At 30.3% G+C, this 18,898-nt stretch overlaps 1 protein-coding gene across 1 annotated transcript; it reads right to left on the bottom strand.

Annotated features, from left to right (window-relative positions):
- Window positions 1–9,318: 9,318 nt before the first annotated feature.
- LOC148785080 (uncharacterized) lies at window positions 9,319–9,760 on the bottom strand. The gene has a single exon (XM_088875818.1). The coding sequence runs from the start codon at window positions 9,659–9,661 to the stop codon at window positions 9,467–9,469; it is 195 nt and encodes a 64-aa protein (XP_088731944.1). The 5' UTR covers window positions 9,662–9,760; the 3' UTR covers window positions 9,319–9,466.
- Window positions 9,761–18,898: the final 9,138 nt, after the last annotated feature.

The following is an 18,898-nucleotide window of genomic DNA, read 5'->3' as shown; positions in this document are numbered from 1 at the left end:
AAGTATGGGACTTGAAGGCCCTTTATATTAGTGTTATAAGTCTATTTTTAGAAATAATTTGAATAAATATGTGTGAATAATTCTTTTCCTTACTATTTTTAGAATGTTTTGTTGGCGTTGATCCTCAAGTATCGGGACAATTATAGTTAAGAATGTGTTTAGGAATATTATGTTGAAATATAAATCATAAACATAGTACTTTTTGAATCAAAACAATAATGTAAAATTAGCAAATGTTTTCTTAATATATTTATAGGAAAGAATGCAATTTACTTGCTTTGTGATATGAGAAATGATCAAAAAATCTGTTCCTCAGGGGACACTTCAATGGTTTGGGGCTCAATATTTCATTGTGGGAATATTGGGTTCAAAATTCACTGAAAAAAATATATAATAAATTACCCCTTATGTTTTGAAAAATAAAAATAGGGGGTAATTTGTTTCATTTTCCAAATCATTGGTGTGCTTCATTTTGCATACCAATTAGTTGATATCAAGTCAAAGGGATTGTACCTTTTTGAAAGAGTGGAGCTTCCTAATTTCAAGTGCTCATCTACAATAAAGTTTCTTACTTGTTTACACAAAAATAAAAGAATACTCTCTCTAGCAAGTTCACACAGAATATCGACTTGTGTCTCTTTTAATCTTGCTAAAAACTCAAAACTATAGCAACACTTCTATGGACTGAAATATATAATAGGGATTTTGAAAAAACTTTGAGGGTACATTTGGATTTAGAGGAATGATTTGAAAAAGAATTTCAAATCACTCCATTTTAAAAGAATTTGAAATCCGTCAATATTCAATATTCAATATTCAAAGTACTACGAAGAGGGAGAGAAATGAAACACATACCTACCAAGATCTTGCTAATGGCCAACCACTCATATTTATATGGATAAATTGCATAAAACCCCCCTTTGTATTTTTAAAATTTAGCTAAAAATTCTCTGTGTTGAAAAATATAGACAAAAAACTCCTTATATTTTTAAAATAGTGTATATTCTTCCCTTCCATTAGGTAAGCCCTAACGACGTTAATTTTTTTTTGCTAAACTGACCGTTATACACAATTATAACAATCATAGATATTCAATTGTAAAAAAATTTAACGATCCAGATTTTAAGTAATTTAAATATATTTTTATTTATAAATATTTATATATAAAATATAATAAACTATATATAATATATAATATAATAGATATATATATGTAAATAATATATATATATATGCATTTGTATTGGCGACAACCACCGCTTACGTGGGTGGCGAAGCCATCGCCCGGGCACAAAGGGGGGGACGCTACGCCGTGCGGGAGACATCACCCAGATAAAATTGTCTGAATATTTGCCAGAGGACTAAAAGTAAGCAATTTCGTAAGTTACTGGACCTAAATAAATATGGACATAGTTATCGGATTAAAATTAAAATTAGGCATATTTAACGGACTAAAATGATACTTTTCCTGCACCAATGATAAATACCAAGAGAGAGATACAAATTTTGGGACAATGAATGATAATATAAAGAGTATATGATTATGATCCTCTAAAATTTGAATTTGTCTAAGATAAATACAAACTGATTAAGTATCCTAATCTTGAGTCTTGTATAAGTAAAAGTTTGTAAAATTAAATATCCTGTAAATAATTTTGTAGATAAATACAAATCAAATTATTAATTTACAATAAATATGATTTTACAACCAATCGATTTAATAAAAAAATTTTTTGCTACATATACAAAAAAAAAACACATAAATTTTATAAGAACAAAAGTTCTGAATATGAAATAACATGAATTTAATTTGATTAATCTCAAGTAACATCTGTAAATATACGTACCAGCTACATTCTATTTGTTTTTGCCCACAGTTCATTTAATTTTGGCAAGACATTGACAAGAAATTCATGATTTGATGAATTAATGATTGTTAGAGGGACAGCCGGTGTTTTAGAATTCCCATAAAAGTGAGAGAAAGCAATTGCAATTGCTCAAATTATATAATCACATCCAACTAATTGAATAGTATGTGTTTGATTATTCTCTTTAAATAGTGTATTAATTACATGATAAATATAATACGCTCGTCGTATAATTAATTTTAAATTAATCGAACCTTGTTTCGAATGGAATTTCTATAAATATAAATTTCTTCCACATCTAGGTTTATTTGAAACAATGAAATAAACACCTTCTGACATAGAATACAAATTTATCTTAATAACATCGAATTTTTCATCTCATCGGACAAAAAAAATTATGAGCTGAGACCCACACTAGCAAACTTTTATTCCTCTCTTTCTAGTGCATATAGAGGGAAAAGAAGGACAAGATCGTAGCACCCAACAAGGACTCCACGATTGGTAAGGAAACGATGGCATCGCTGGTCGGCACTGGAGTTGGAGCGGAAGCCGGTGCCTCAGTGGCGGTGGCGGCCACCGCTATGCTCATGGAGGCGGCTGCCAGGACAACGATAGAGGCAATTTTCTTCATTTCCATGATGGTGAAACTCGATGAGAAACTACCGAGTGGAATTGAATGTTACAATCGCCAATCAATCTTGCCTTCTTGTCTTTGCTAGTGTGTGTTGGTGGTTTATTGTGCATGAAAAGTATGGCACTTGAAGGCCCTTTATACTAGTGGCATGTCTATTTTTAGAAACAATTCAAATAAATATCCACCAAGACTTCTTCACCTTACTATTTTTAGAATTTTTTTTTTTTTGGTTTTTGGCATTGTTCCTTTAGTAACGGGATAATAGTTAAGAATGTATTTAGAAAGGGAAAAATATTTTTTTAGTCCGTTAAGTATGCCCAATTTTAGTTTTAGTCCTATAAGTATGCCCAATTTTAGTTTTAGTCCTATAAGTATGCCCATTTTTTATTAACTCAAGTAACTTGCAAAATTGATTAGTTTAATCATCAGGTCGATTGGATTTATAATTTGCACCGGAAAAGTGACATGGCATGACACCTAGATGCGTTTTTGTTGATTTATAATCTTATATGACTAAAATTATGATGTGGAAGACAAGTTGACCATCTTTTGTGCAAGTTTGGAGAGAAGAAAAGTCACTTTTCTTCCCTCCAACAAACAGATACCAATTTGTCTTCCACATCATAATTTTAGCCACATAGAATTATAAATCAACAAAAATGCATTAAGGTGTCATGCCATGTCACTTTTCTGGCGCAAATTATAAATCTAATCGACCGAATGACTAAAACTAATCAATTTTGCAAGTTACTGGAGTTAATAAAAAATGGGCATACTTATAGGACTAAAACTAAAATTGGGCATATTTAACGGATTAAAAAAATATTTTTCTCAATTTAGAAATATCATACTTGAATATAAGTAATAAATATAATACTTTTTTTGAATTAAGACAATAAGATAAAATTAATATATATATAGTTAACTAGTACTTCAATCTATATGAAATTAGCAAATATTTTCATAATTATGTTTCATAAATTGAAATATGCACGTATAAATTTTGTAAATTATTGGATCATTAGGAGAGGTGATGCCTGTTGCAAATATTTCTTCAAGTCTAAAGTGATTTCAAGGGAAAACGCTTCGTAGAGTCCTCTCAAGGGACTTCAAAGTGTGTTGTGGGGGTTCTAGTCAGGTGTTAGCGTCGATCCCCATAGCCCTTTTGTTCCCCTGGTTTCCACTCTCCTCTGGCGAATTAAGGGGATCAGTCCTCCCAACGCCTTAGGTTCATCCCTAGTTGGGATGTTTGGACGTCCAACTCCACCTCCACTCTGATTTCCTCTGGGGCATTTTCCTCTCGATTGACGGTCGTGCTTGTTGTTCAGCCACCTCTCTTGGATAATGATGCTACTTTGGAGGTGCATGCCAGCCTACATTAAATAGATTTTCTTGGTGGCCTTATTGATGTCTTGTCTTTTAGATTGTTGGGGACTGATTGCCACTGTATTAGAGGAGATGCTGAACCAACCTCAGCACCTTCCCACTCCTCTTGAAGGCCTATTGAAGAAGTAATTCTCGATTTAAATTACGTATCTTGTTCGTTTTTCATCCATAGCCTTACACATGATTCTATTTTATATTGTCTCTGCATTTTTCTCTATACACCAAACTTTCAGGAATATCAAGGGAACACTTCATGACCTGAATCAATTGGTTTTAGTTTTTTCGTACTTTTTCTCGCTTTTATCACGTGCTCAAGCCGTACTGATCCTTTCATGGAGTCCGTTAATCTTTGGGGGAAGAATAAGGGAATTTGCTTGAATGAGGTTTCTAGATATCCGAAGGTGCTTAAGAGGATATTCTCCTCTTATTGAGTTTCTTGGACTAGAGGTTACCTACCTTAGGGATAAGGATGCACTCAGTCCTTCTTTTATGGCCTCCATGTATATCTGCTTGGATGGTTGGAACCTATCGATATGGTCTGAAAGGTCCTACGTGAATGCCACTAAAACCATCAGTAATGTTCCGTGGCATAAACTTGATTGTGATTGGGATTCTAGTTCGATTGGGGATCCCAAGCTCCACAAACTTGGAGAGGGAGGTGCCACCTGGTTACCAAAATTATGCGATCCTTGAAAGTAGATAAAGATACATTCTCTATATAAGGATGTCTACCACATATTGGGAATATCCCATAAGTTTCATGAGGATTTCTCCTAGATCTTTAGGGAATACCTTCTTCCCGCCAATAGATCAAGTTTTTAGGGCATGGAGGTCGCTTCTGACTAAGTGTGCCACGCATCCTCGCTTATGGGGTTGGTGTTGATTCACCCTGTGGGGCCTCTGACTAACATAGTCTTTGCGAATGCCCATTTCATGCCATTTAATCATACCTTGATTAAATAAATTGTTCGAGTTGTTTCATATGTATATATCCACTTTCATTGTATTTCTAATATTAATGAAACTATAGATAATTAAGATGAAAACATATTACATTTTATGAAAATTTTTAATTTTTAAATTCCAGATAACAATATTCCCATGGACGCTCAAAGTAGTGCTCATTTGTTTACAGAACGAATTTTTGTTTATATATTCCTCAAAAAGTGCTTATGTTTATTTTCACATATTTGTGAAAATGCACTGAAACGGCCATTTTATTAAGGAAAAAACGCAAATAATCTCTTTGTGGTATTACAACTGAACAAATTACCTTTTGTGGAAAAAAATAGTCATTTATCTCCCTATATTTTTAAAATGCAGCAATTTGTCCTCCTGTGATTTTCAGCATAAAGGAATTTACCTCCTTAGGCAAGAAAATAAATTGCTTTATTTTTTTTTAAAAAAATAAGGTAAATTGTTATTACTTTTTTATAGGGGATAATTACTGATTTACAAAATTTGAGAAAGGTAAATTGCATTATCCTATTTAATTAAAGTGAGAAATTTCACAAACATCGCGAGGAAGCTTTTTGCCCAAATTATATGATCATCTCCAACTAATTAATTGTACATGTTTGGTTATTCACTTTAAACAATATACTCAATTACATTATGAATTTAATACACGGTCATATGATTAATTTAAAATTAGTCGAACCTTGTTCGGAATGAAATTTCTATAAAAATAAACTTCAACATCTATGTTTATTTGAAATAAAATAATAAACACATTCTTAGATAAAATAAAATTTTATCTCAATCATATTGAAATTATTCATCTTCCCGAAAAAAAAAGAAAAATAATTATGAGCTAAGACCCACACTAGCAAACTTTTTTTCCATTCTTTCTAGTGCATGTAAAGGGCAAAGAAGGACAGGATGGTGGCACCCACCACGGACCCCACGGCCGGCAAGGAAACGACGGCATCACTAGCCAAGATTGGCGTTGGTGCTTGTGCTGGTGCCTCAGAGACTGTGGTGGCAACGGCGACGCTTATGGACGCGGCGGCCAAGACAACGGCGGTATAGGCAATTTTCTTCATCTCCATGTTGGTGAAATTAACTCGGTGAGAAACTGCCGAATGGGATTGAATGCAGCAATTGCCAACCGATCCTGCCTGCTTGTCTTTGCTGGTGTGTGTTGGTGTTTATTGTGAATGAAAAGTATGGGACTTGAAGGCCCTTTATATTAGTGTTATAAGTCTATTTTTAGAAATAATTTGAATAAATATGTGTGAATAATTCTTTTCCTTACTATTTTTAGAATGTTTTGTTGGCGTTGATCCTCAAATATCGGGATAAAAGTACTGAAATTATATTTTATTTAGATTACTATTTGATATCGTCATAAATAAAGTAATAAACGGTGTAAGGTATGATCAATTTGTTAGCTCAACAATAGGCCCATGGGACCCAATGGACCAAAGAGGCTCATGAAGGCCCCACATGGATCTTCCCCCAACTATGGCCCAAGAGAATGAAAGCTCAGGAGAAGACTCGGCTCTTGGAAGCTCAGACGGTCCAGTGCCATCCTGACAGCCAGCAAAACACTTGTCTAGATAGAAATATCATTCTAATAGAGTTTGATCAGCATAATTAAGAAAGAAGACCCCTGAAAAAGCAAGATCCATATTCTGCTAAGGACTTCGAACCTAATTGAACTCCCGTAGACTTCTCCAACCAACATCAAAGAGATTTATCCATTAACAATTACCTCCACTACTCCCTCGGAGGCTAGACTCCCTCACCACTGGTGGACTTCAATTATAAAACTAGGTTTGGTCTTATCAACTAATGTACATGAAATTTGCTTTTTTTTATGTTTCAAAAGTTAAAAATACGCATGTATGAATTTTGTAAACCATTAGTTTTTTTTAACAAAAGTATAATTATCTTATATAGAAAAAAGTTGGGATAATTATATTCTCCTTCCCTAAAATTTGTTGTAATTATCTCATATAAAAAAAAAGTTGTGAACGTATTATTTTTAAGAATTATATTTAGAAATATATCATCAATTTTTTTACTACAAAGTGGACTTGGTGATTTTAACCAGTCCAACTTATCAAGTCAAGTCAGATGGTCTCATATTTTGGTAAACAAGCCCAAAATTAGGCTGAGTTCATCATCTATAATATAAATATTTTATTTAGAATAGTATTATAGGATTTTCATAATTATAGGATGTGACACAAATTACTATTATGCATATAGGTAAAAATATATTTTTATTCTATAACTTACTTTATTTATACATTTAATTTTTATTTTTTTTTTGATGAATTTAATTTTGAGCATTTCACATTTGGTCCTTCTTTGACAAATATAGCCATGTATTGACAAATTTAATCTTTTTCATATAGTAATAGATCTCCTTTTTTACCTTATATCTATAGATCATTAGGTTCAAAATCGTCAACATAAGACTAAGTTTGTCAAAAAAGGACTAAACGGGAGATATTCAGGAGTAAATTTATATATAAAAAAAAGGATTAAATGTATAAATAGAATAAGTTATAGGATCAAAAATATTAATGATCTAAAATTATAGGACCAAAAATACAATTTTGCCATATATTTATATTAATATAAAAAAAAAAAGAGTCTCCATACTTACAAATGACAGTTAATAACGCCTTCGTACCAATTTTTTGGGAAGTCAAAAATGTCATTTAACTATTAAACTATCCTATTCAACCTTTTAAATTATACATTAACTGATAAATTAATATTTTCTTTTATATATATGTATATATATTTTAATGTATTGTATTGTTTTGTTTGTTTCACTCTAATTTATAAAGTTTAAAGTATGAAAAATTATTTATTACATGCACGTAGGAACGGTGTGCAGGAACTGCTATAATCTATACTATATATTAAGCGAGAACACCTCTTTGATTTCTCTTTTATTTTTTAGCTTTTTTTTTCTTTTTCTTATTCTTTTTTCCCACTAACTTGCACATTTTTCACACTATCTAGAAGTGGTAAAATCTATTTTCTAAAGTAATTATTTATTTTAAATTCATATATCTCTTTATTTTGTTCCAAATATACTCTCTCGATATTATTTATTTTTTATTATAATCATCTTCATATTATCATTTTTCGTACAGCAAAAAAATTTAGTAAATGAAATTTAATTATTTAAAATTTTAGAATTTTTCGTCCATATACAAATATATATTAAAGGAGAATACCTCTTTGTGTGTCGCTGTTTTCTATCTGTCTTTTCTGAAAATATTAAATTTAATTTATTTACTTATATACCTAACTTCCTACATACATACGTAGATCCATTATAAGCAAATTGTAAGAGTTAGAGTTCAATTTAATCCACAATTAATCATTGAGGGCAGAACAATATTTTAATATTGTAGTTGGTGAGGTCTGAGAAATAGTATATAAATAGTTATTTATATTTTTAATAATATGAGTGTGCATAATTAAATAAAAAATTTAAAAAAGTTATTTATATTTTTAATAATATATTTTAAATGAATAAAATAAAAAATATTCAAATTAAAAAAAGTTATAAATAGTTAGTGAAAATTGAAAAGAATGAACGATGTGGGGGGGGGGGGGTTAGAAGAGTAGTTTTGGGGTGTAGAATAATGGGAGGGCGGAAAGTTAATAAATTAATTAATTAATTAAATTAAATATTAAAAATTAAGAAAAAAATTCTAACTCCAACTACGCCGATGGTTTAAGTTTCATCACAAATATAAAATAGCAATAAATAACCATCATAACTGTCGTTGTAAAAAGTGTCGTTGGAAGGGCAATTTTTTATAGTGTAAGTCCTAAAAATTTGATCAAGAGAACCCTTTTGGGATTTCATAAACTACGTTGATGGATTTGGAGACACGAGTTGGGTAGGTTTCCACTTGCTTGGGGTTGAAATGATTTATGAGCGTTTAGCTTGCATTTGAAAATAGGTCAAGTGAGCTAAAATATCAAAATACGGTGTTTCGAGTCCAAATATTAATCTAGCTTATCGTGTGTTATTGGTTTCATGTGTGTATCATATTTGGAAGGAACGGAACTTGAGACATTTTGAGGAGTTTGAGTAAGAACCGACCGCACTTGCTGGACTCATTGTGGAAGAGGTTGGACAGAGGATTCTTAGTGCTTCTTTAGCTCGTTCTGTTAGTTCTTATGCGTTATATGAACTTTGTCGTATCCCTTGGCCTGTCGAGGGAGACGCCACTCGTTGAGCATTGTTGTACTGTATGCTTGTACTATTTATTTAATGAAAATTACATTTACCTAAAAAAGAGTCCAAATATTAACTATATGTTGAAGTTCATTTAGATAAAAATAAATATAGTGATGATTTCTCTGATTAATAGTGAAATTTCCCCTCTCTCATAAACATTATTAATTGGCTATGTCTGAATAAAATATTTTAAATAAAAGGAAATAATGGACCAATGGGATTAATAAATTAAATATATATTTCCATAAACATAATTTCTTCACTACAACATCAATTAATTAATATCTTAAGAAAAAAGCAAAGAAATTATGAGCCGAAACCTACACCAGCAAATCTTCTTCATCCAACGTATTCTTCCTACTGCATATAGAAGGCAAAGAAGGACATAATGGTAGCCCCCACCAAGGACCCCATGGCCGGCAAGGAAACGATTGCATCGCTGATCGGGACAGGGGTCGGAGCCGGTGCCTCGGAAATGGCGGTGGCAACGGCGGCGCTCATGGAGGCGGCAGCCACGACCACGGCGGCAACAGCAATTTTCTTCATTTCCATGGTTGTGGGAATTTCGTGAGAAAACTGCCGAAGGGGATTGATCGCAAGAATCGCCAACCGTGCCCTGCCTGCTTGTCTTTGCTTGTGTGCTTTTCGCTTTTATTTGATTTGAAGGGTAGCAATCTCAAGGCCTTTTATAGTAGAGATGAGTCTAATTTTAGAAGTAATCTGTGTGAATATCTACCATTGATTTTTCAACTTACTATTTTTAGAAATATTTAGAAATTTATTGTTTTGTTTGATAAATACAAGTGTATGGACTTCCTTTTATGCTTTGTAAGTGGTCAATTTTTGGTTTAACGCAATTTTACGATGTGATATTGTAAATGAGTAAATTATTTTTTTAAATAAAATAACAATTTATCTTTCCTGTGCTTTTTAAAATAAGGCGATTGAACTTTCTACCTAAGGAGGTAAATTGATTTATCTTAAAAAACACGAGAGGGTAAATTGATGTATGTTAAAAAAAACACAGAGAAGTAAATTGTCATATTTTCACAAGGAGTAATTTGCTCATTTGAAATATTACAGGGGAATTATTTGCATTTTACCTGATGAATTTCAGATCTGTATTTAGGGGGAGTTATTTTTTTTTAAAGTAAAAGTATTTGATCACGTCAAACTCATCATTTGTGGTTATTTAACTAAAGTTGCATTTGAATTGAATGATGTGAAATTATGAATTTTAAATCCTTAACAAAAAAAATCATTTGAAATTATTTAGAAAAATCAATGTATTATTCAATTTTTTTTAATATTTATTAAGTTTTAAAAATTTTATTTCGAGTTGATTTGAGGTGGAAAACTCTAGTAAGTTTATTTTTTGTATATATGGCAAATTGCAATTTACCTACCTGTGATGAAGAAAATAGACAGTTAACCCCCTTGTGTAAAAGATAACACCAATTTACACCCCCCGCCCAACTTTTAAGAAAATGTGCGAACACCCTTTCACGTAAGCAGTGTGTACATCACGCGCATGAGGTGTGATTTTGCTTCATTTTTTAGCTATAAAATGACTATTATACCCTTAATCATAAATCGTTAGATCTTGTTCTACATATATATCAACGTTCCACTTCTCATTAATAAATTGATTATCTATATCTTTTCTGATTTAAATGAACGGTGTATACTTGATATACAAATCAATGGCTTATGTCCATTTAAATTAGATCAATGGCTCAAATTTATTCAAGTAATAAATATAACTTTATAAAAATTATAAAAATAGATTTATACAATGAATAATACATAAAATATGCATACACATTTATAGATATACAATATCCAATATTTAGAAATAAAAAATATAAGAAAAAATAAGAGGATGGCAACAAAGGGGGAGGGAGAGGCGAGGGGAGATGCAGCCGCAAGCGAAAGTGGAAGCTAGGAAATGGAGGTGGATGCGGGGACGGAGGGAGAGGGAGAGGCGGGGGCGGAGGAGAGGAGGAGCGATGGAGGAGGTGGCAGAGGCTGGGAGGTGGAGGCGGTGGTAGAGGGTAGAGGCGGGGGTGGAGGGAGGGGGCTGCATGAGGAAGACGATGATTTTTTTTTTTCTTTTTTTTAATTATTTGTATTTTTAATTTTTTATATATAAATAACATATAATAAATTTCAACTGTTGATTTATATTATATAAAATCCAATCATTGTAAAAAAAGATGAAATAATAAAAAAAAGACAAAAAGAAAATTTGCACGTGCACGACACCACTCGCGTGAAGAGGGATATTCTGCACCTTTTTTAAACATTGAAGGGGGTAAATTGCTCTTTTATTTTTTATAAAGTGGCTAATTGTCTATTTTTCATATCATAGGTAGGTAAATTGCAATTTGCACTTTATATATAAAATTTGATTAATTTAATTAACTAATTGAATCAAATTCAATTAAATTAATTTAATTATGCTAAGATTAAATTTAATTAATTGGATCATCCATCAAATGGACTTTTCTATTAAATAATCTGATCATTTATATTCTCCGAAATTAATTTAAACTATTTAAAATTAATTCATTTATTCTAGGATTGATTTCAAATTAATTCTACTATTCTCGTAGTGATTTGCGTGTGACTCTTAGATTTATTCTCAACTAGACTTCGTTTTATATCCAACAAAATTAACTAATTAAATATAATTTAATTAATTACTTTTGATTAACAATTAATCCAGAAGCGTCCATCACCACGGACGGCCATCTATCAATGATTCATAGCACTAGAAACTAGGTGAGCATGAAAATTTGGACTCCTGATCGAGTACCATACACGTACTGTCCTTTCATTTTAACCGTCTTCCAAACCTAAATCTAGGGTATAAAATTACACCTAGACCCTCTCTGATTTAAAAAATTACATCTAGCACCCCTGTGGTTTGTTTCTGTCTAACAAGTAAGTCCCTTCATTAATCAAAATTAACTGAATTTGCTAATATTAACAAAAAAATATAGTGAAAATTGATATTTACCCTTGATTGACTTATTGCAAGTCGAACAATTTTCTTTTGTCTAAATTATCGTTATAACGGTGAAAATATACCTCTTCACATGTATTATACGTGAAGACGTATGAGGGCAATGTGGTCATAAAAAGGCTTATCTGACCTGCAGTATATCAGTAATAAGTCAATTGAGGGTAATTATAGTTTTTTTGTTTTTCAATTTTTTTTATTAATATCAGCAAATTTGATAAAATTTGACTAATAAAGTGACTTATTTGTTAAACTTAAGAAAATTTTAAAGTGATAAATATAATTTCTCAAATTGTAAAAAATTTAGAAACAATTACATTAAATTTTAGGAGAGAAAAATGTACTTAACCTGATTAATAATTAGCTAAGCCCCCAAGCCAGCCAGCTGTCCCATGTGTCCCAACGTGCCCACCAGACATCGCCGCCGCCCAAATCTGCTAAACAGCGGCTGATAGGCAGCTCATCTTGTGCGCCTACCCCCAGCCACCTCTCACCATTTCCATTCTCATTTAATTTGTACACAGGGTTAAATGATCATTTCCAACAATTTCTTTTACATCAGTTCTTTAATAGTTTATTTCCTTGGAGTGAAAAATCAATATTGAATGAAAAAGTGAAAGTTTAAGGTTAAAAAGATAAAAAAGTGCATTCAGTCATCACTTTTAATAGGGATAACTACACTCTCTTTCCTGACGTTTATATTACACATAAACTCCACATCTAGCAGTTCTGAAGTTTGCTTTCATTTGACAAATAAGCCCCTTCAATAGTCAAAATTCTTCAAATTTGTTCATATTAAAAAAAATCTAAATAAAAAATTAATATTTACCCTCGATTGACTTATTGCAGGTCAAATAAATTTTTTTATGACTGAATTACTCTCAAACGTCTCACGCATTAATACATGTGAGGAGGTATATTTTTATCGTTATAAGAGTAGTTTAGTTCGAATAAAATTGTTTGACCTACAATAAATTAGTAATAAGTCAATCGAGGTCAAATATTAAATTTTATTTTTTGTTTTTTATTAATATCATCAAATTCAGTGAATTTTAACTAACGGACGGACTTATTTGTTAGACGTAAGCAAACTTTATTTCCCAAACTATAGAAAATCCACGTATAATTACATCAAATTTTAAAAAAAAGAGAGTATAATTACCCCCTTTTAATATATAGCCTCCAAAATGTAGATGCATTCTTGAACCACATTTATAGTACTCAAAAAAAAAAAAATTTTATTAAACTTACTAATTTAAATATTAGATGACTATAGTTAGAATGAATCCAATATTTTTCTTACCTAACTTTTTGGCCATAGTTAGAAATTTATGTAATATTTTTATTAATGCAAGCTTTTTCTATTCATATTCTAATAAAAAAAGTTATAATTATGAAGGTGAATAGCAATTTACCTCTGTGATATTAAAAATGAGCATATTACTCCTATATAGAAAAGATATAGCAATTTATCCCTCTGTATTTTTTAAAATGAAGCAATTTATATACCTTATACACGGAGGTAAATTGCTTCATTTTAAAAATCATAAGGGGTAAATTGTTGTATTTTAAAAAATATAGGGAAGTAAATCGCCATTTATTTTTTCATATAAGGGTAATTTGCTCATTTAAAATATCACATGGGATTAGTTGTATATTTTCCTAATTATAAATGAAGAATTCAAAAAAATGTGCAAGAATTTCAAAAGTTTTTTAAGGAAAAATACGATAGAATTTAAAATAGAAATCCGTTGCTTAAAAATTAGACTAGGCTCCCACTTTGCTTAATGGACAAAATCGTGTTCAGCTCTGGCATGTCCCACCCCACCTGCTGTCCATCCACGCTTTTGCTGGCCCCTCACGCGTTTACATCTACATACAAACCTCTCCTGTCCTATAAATACCCCACCAGAATCACACCTCCCTTCATCACATTTATCACACATTTCTTCTCTGTCTACTTCGATCTGTTCTCAAAACTTTTGAGATACGAAAGTTTGCTCTCCATTAATATTCATACTGCAGTAGCTATGGCGACTTCGAAGGCTGTCGTTTTGATGCTTGTGGCCATCTTTGCAACTCTGTCTTGTGTGATCGCACAAGGAGCTCTCGCCATGGCTCCGGCGCCGTCCCCTGACACCGGCGCTGCCGGTCAAGGCTTCCCGGCCTCCGCCGCTGTGGTGGCTTCCTCATTGATTTTGTCTCTGTTGGCTCTCGTCAACTACTGAGTTTTGTTGCTATATATTGACGTTTTTTTTCTTTTTTCTTTTTTTTTGTGTGTCTATAATTCGTTCATATTGGGACTCTGTATGTAGGAGGGAAATCCTTATTTATTTATTTATTTTTGTTTAAATCTTTTCGTAATATTGGAATGGAATTATTATTTTTCTTCTCTCTTGCATTATTAGTTTTTTTTTTTTTTTTTCATAAATACGAATCATTCTCAAAGAAAACTTAAATAATTAAGTATGAAAAGTTTAAATCTGTTGTAATAATGTTTATGCATAATTAAGGGGTGAATAATAATTTACCCATGTGATATTGAAAATGAGCATATTACCCTCTATGAAAAAAATATAGCAATTTATCCCCTTTGTATTTTTTAAAATGAAGCAATTTACCTCTTTATATAGGGTAAATTACTTCATTTTAAAAAATATAGGGAGGTAAATTATTGTATTTTAAAAAGTACAGAGAGGTAAATCGCTATTTGTTTTTTCATAAGGGGATAATTTGCTCATTTGGAATATCACAAGGGGGTTGCTTGCATTTTTCTCCATAATTAAGGATTGATGTTAATAATTTTAGCATAAAGACAGAAACCTTTTTATTGGAAAAAAATGGAAGCAATTTTTGTTGATGTGTTCGAAAAATGCACAGGTCCAATAGATTTTGACGATCACTCACAGCTTGGGCCAAAGCAAATACAAATCCTGAAAGGGAACCTGCAAAAAAGGCGTTAGCACTCCGACGCCAAGTTAGTATTGAATTTGAAATTGACATGGTGAATAAAATCGTTGAAAAGTACAAAAATACGTGATAATTTACACATAAAGTAAATTGCTATTCCTTTATCATAAAGATAATTTACTAATTTATAATACTACGGTGCGATAAATTACATTGAATTAATTTTTTATTTGAGAGAAAACGCTAATTTTCTTTAGGAAAATGAGAAAAGAATTAAGGAGGATAGCAAAGGTGAAAAAAAGAATCGTTAAAAACTCATTAGCGTTTTAGATAAAGGTAATTTGATTAAATAAATAAATAAAAGAAGATGATACAACAAGATTTTGCAGGCTGTGGAAACCATGAAAGCCACCACCTAAACACTTGAATTGCAGCTCCCAGTTCAGCACATTAAGACACCCTCTGCGAAAACGACATAGCGTCTCATCACAAACAACACAATTGTTGTCCTTCTCTTGCAACCAAGTCTTGTCTAAAGTTGACAATCGCCCCAAATTTCCAACCAAAAACTAAACTGACTTTGAGCTCCCTTGGGATAAGTACATTTTTTTTGTACTTAAATGCGATTTTGGCTTTCAAATAATTTAAGATTGTAATTTTGGTTTTGCAAATTTTAATTTTTGGCACTTTTTGTCTTTTCATTAACTTTTTCGTTAAATTTAACAGAAATTTCATGTAAAGTGGAAGGAATTGCTATTTTCCTCCCGTATTATGGTGCTTTTCAAGTTGTAATTTAATGCATCCATTGTTCTTATTTTTCTTCAAATTTCAAAAGAGAATAAATAAAAAAAAGTAAATTTAAGCAACAAATTTTCTAAAATTTGACAATTTTTCTATTATTAACAATTGTTTGTTAAGATTATTCAGAAAATTTATTACTTAAATTTATTTATTTTTTATTTATTCTCCTTTGAAGTTTGATGAAAAATAGGAAAAATTGCTGTATTGGATTACAACTTGAAAAACATCAAAGAATAAGAGGAAAATAGCAATTTTTTCCACTTTAAATGAAATTTTCGTTAAGTTCAATGAAAGGACCAAAAGTGCCAAAAAAAATTAAAATTTGAGAATCAAAATTACAACATTAAATTATTTGAAGGCCAAAATCACATTAGTAACTATATTTAAGGACAAAAATTACATTTACCCCGAATAAGGTACCTCAAGGAACATTAGCACCCTGTGGTTGGAATAGTTTAAGAGCTTCAGCTGTGTTAAGTTGACCTGAAGATGAACGACAACAAATGTGATCCTTCCCCTAATAAAAGGATGGAATAATAGCCAAGATTTCCGCCACCACAGAAATACGAGACACAAGTGTCAAACCTATCATAGTTGGTGTAAAATTGGTGACTGTCGATTCAATTGTTGACTTAAAATCAACCATTTTGAATAATCTTTTTCAATAAAATATTAATATTGAGAAATGTTCTTTGATCAACTTCACTATGATTTGTACATTATATGTATGCATTTGGTTGAAATTCTTAGATATTGATGCTATGGGGTTGGCACATGGCATTGCCGTCATGTTTCTTGATGCTGTTTTCAGCACAGATCTTGAAATTTTTAAATTTTATTTTTCAAAACTTTTCTATTATTCTGGATATTTTTAAATTGTTAAAAATATTATTTTTTTTAATTTATATTTGAAAAAGAAAATTGAATTTCACTTTCAATTTGTATAAACAGCTCATCGCACCCACATAAGATATTTACTTTACATTATGGAGAGTCGTTTCTATCTCAAGAACTCGGTACTAATTACTATTAGAGTTCTATAAAATTGTCTGATAAAATGCTTATAAGATCTTTAAAATGTTTACCATATTAGTTATTTTTTTTTAAAAAAAAGATATAATCTCTTTTTGAGTAGATCTTTTAAACACGTTGACCTTAACATCTAATCTACAAAACTCTCATTATTTTATTAGTATTTTATTTTTACCCTTTATACGACTAACGTTGCCTTCCCCTCCCCCCTCCCAATCGCATCCCCAAAGCAAAAATAGCTATCTATATGATTTTAATTTCTTATAGTTCGACTGTCTTTTCAATTATTATTATAATATGAAAAGTTCATCATGTCAAATATTTTAATTTTATAAGCTCTATGATGGGAATCGAGACGAAATAGAATAGAAAAAATAATAATACATAATATATTTAGATAGGAATATTATAGCAGCTCTAATATTAGTTAGAATGCAATAGTAATTAGAATTCCTCAGATCTTTAATTTCTTTCCTAGTTAAATTTTATTTCTTTATCATATTAGGTTTCGTTCATTGTAAGCTTATAAACATATGGGCTAAACTCATTATCCGATACTTGTTTATTATTTAAAAGTATTTTATTTAGAATTCATAAATTTTAATACGATAAATTAATTTAATATCTACTAGTCATTCTAAATCACTCTGACATTTTATTTATCGATTTAAGAGCAAATTTTTATAATATAATTCAATATTTTTAAAATTTTAAAACGTTTAATAGGATGTGCGAACTTATAAGATATTTAATATAAATCCCAAATATTTTATTAAAAAAGTATAAGATATTTTGTAATATTTTATAAATTTTTGACAATATCTTATAAGATATTTAGAAGAATTATATTTCATTTAAAGATTAAATAGATGAAAATCTTCCCTTAGAGGGGAAGAAATTTCAAAAAAAAAAAAATAATAATTAGAAAAAAAAAATAATAATTAGCTCAACAGCAAAACCAACCAGCTAAGCCACGTGTGTCCATCAGACATCCCGCCGCCCGAATCTACTGAATAGCGGCTGATTGGCCCATTTTGTTTCGCACATTTATTAAATAATAATAATTAAACCAAAATTAAAAAAAGTGTAATAATTTACTACACTCAAAAAATAATAATTAAGAGTTTGTGCCCATTTATGTGACACGTCACTACTTTTAGTAATAATAATAATTTTAGTAGAAGAAAAATTATATTTTTAAATGTATTGTCTTGAAGATAATATATATTAATTATCAGTGAACACTCAATGAGTATGCATAATTTAAAATTTAAAATTTTTATTTAATTATATAAAAATAAAATAAAATAAAATAAAGAGCTGATCAAGCTGAGTTTTCTTAAATAGTTTTATTAATCTTAAATATGCATGAAATAGAAGAATTTAATGCGATGGTTATTCATATAAGAATACGTATATTTGAGGGTATTTTAGTCGATATACAGTTGTCAAGTAAAGATAATTTATTCTAACCCTCTCTCGTACTTAATAAATAACTAGTTGGATGTGACATAATCAGTGCATGTACATATAAATTTATAATAATTAAATATTATTTAATAAAAAATTATTGTAGGAAAGATGATTATGATAAAAAAAAAAATTGAGAGAGCATTTCTGAAGTTGGAGAAATGAGAAAAAAATATTAATTAAAAATAAATTACGATTTAAAATAAAGAAGACACCAAAGAGATGTTCTCTCTTAATATATAGTATAGATACAAACATACTGCATGCTCCCACTGTCATATAATTATCATATATATAAATATATATTAAATATATACTTTTTTTATTAGTTTATCAGCCTTTTTAATTTTATTAATTGTATATTCTTTAAGTAAATATACAAATATATATATATATATGCATGTGTAAATTTATTTTTAATTTGATTTGACAAATAAGTAATGAAACTAAAATAAAATGAGCTATAATGACTTTAGAATTACGGAAATAAAAAAAGAGCTCGATGAATAAGTGAAACCAGAATTAGAAAATATTTCGACAAAGGATGGTTT

Source organism: Sesamum indicum, linkage group LG11 (genome assembly GCF_026168435.1).
Source record: "Sesamum indicum cultivar Baizhima isolate 11 linkage group LG11, ASM2616843v1, whole genome shotgun sequence".
Lineage (NCBI taxonomy): Eukaryota > Viridiplantae > Streptophyta > Magnoliopsida > Lamiales > Pedaliaceae > Sesamum > Sesamum indicum.
The sequence above is the reverse complement of the archived record's forward strand: the minus strand, read 5'-3'. Positions and strand labels throughout refer to the sequence as shown.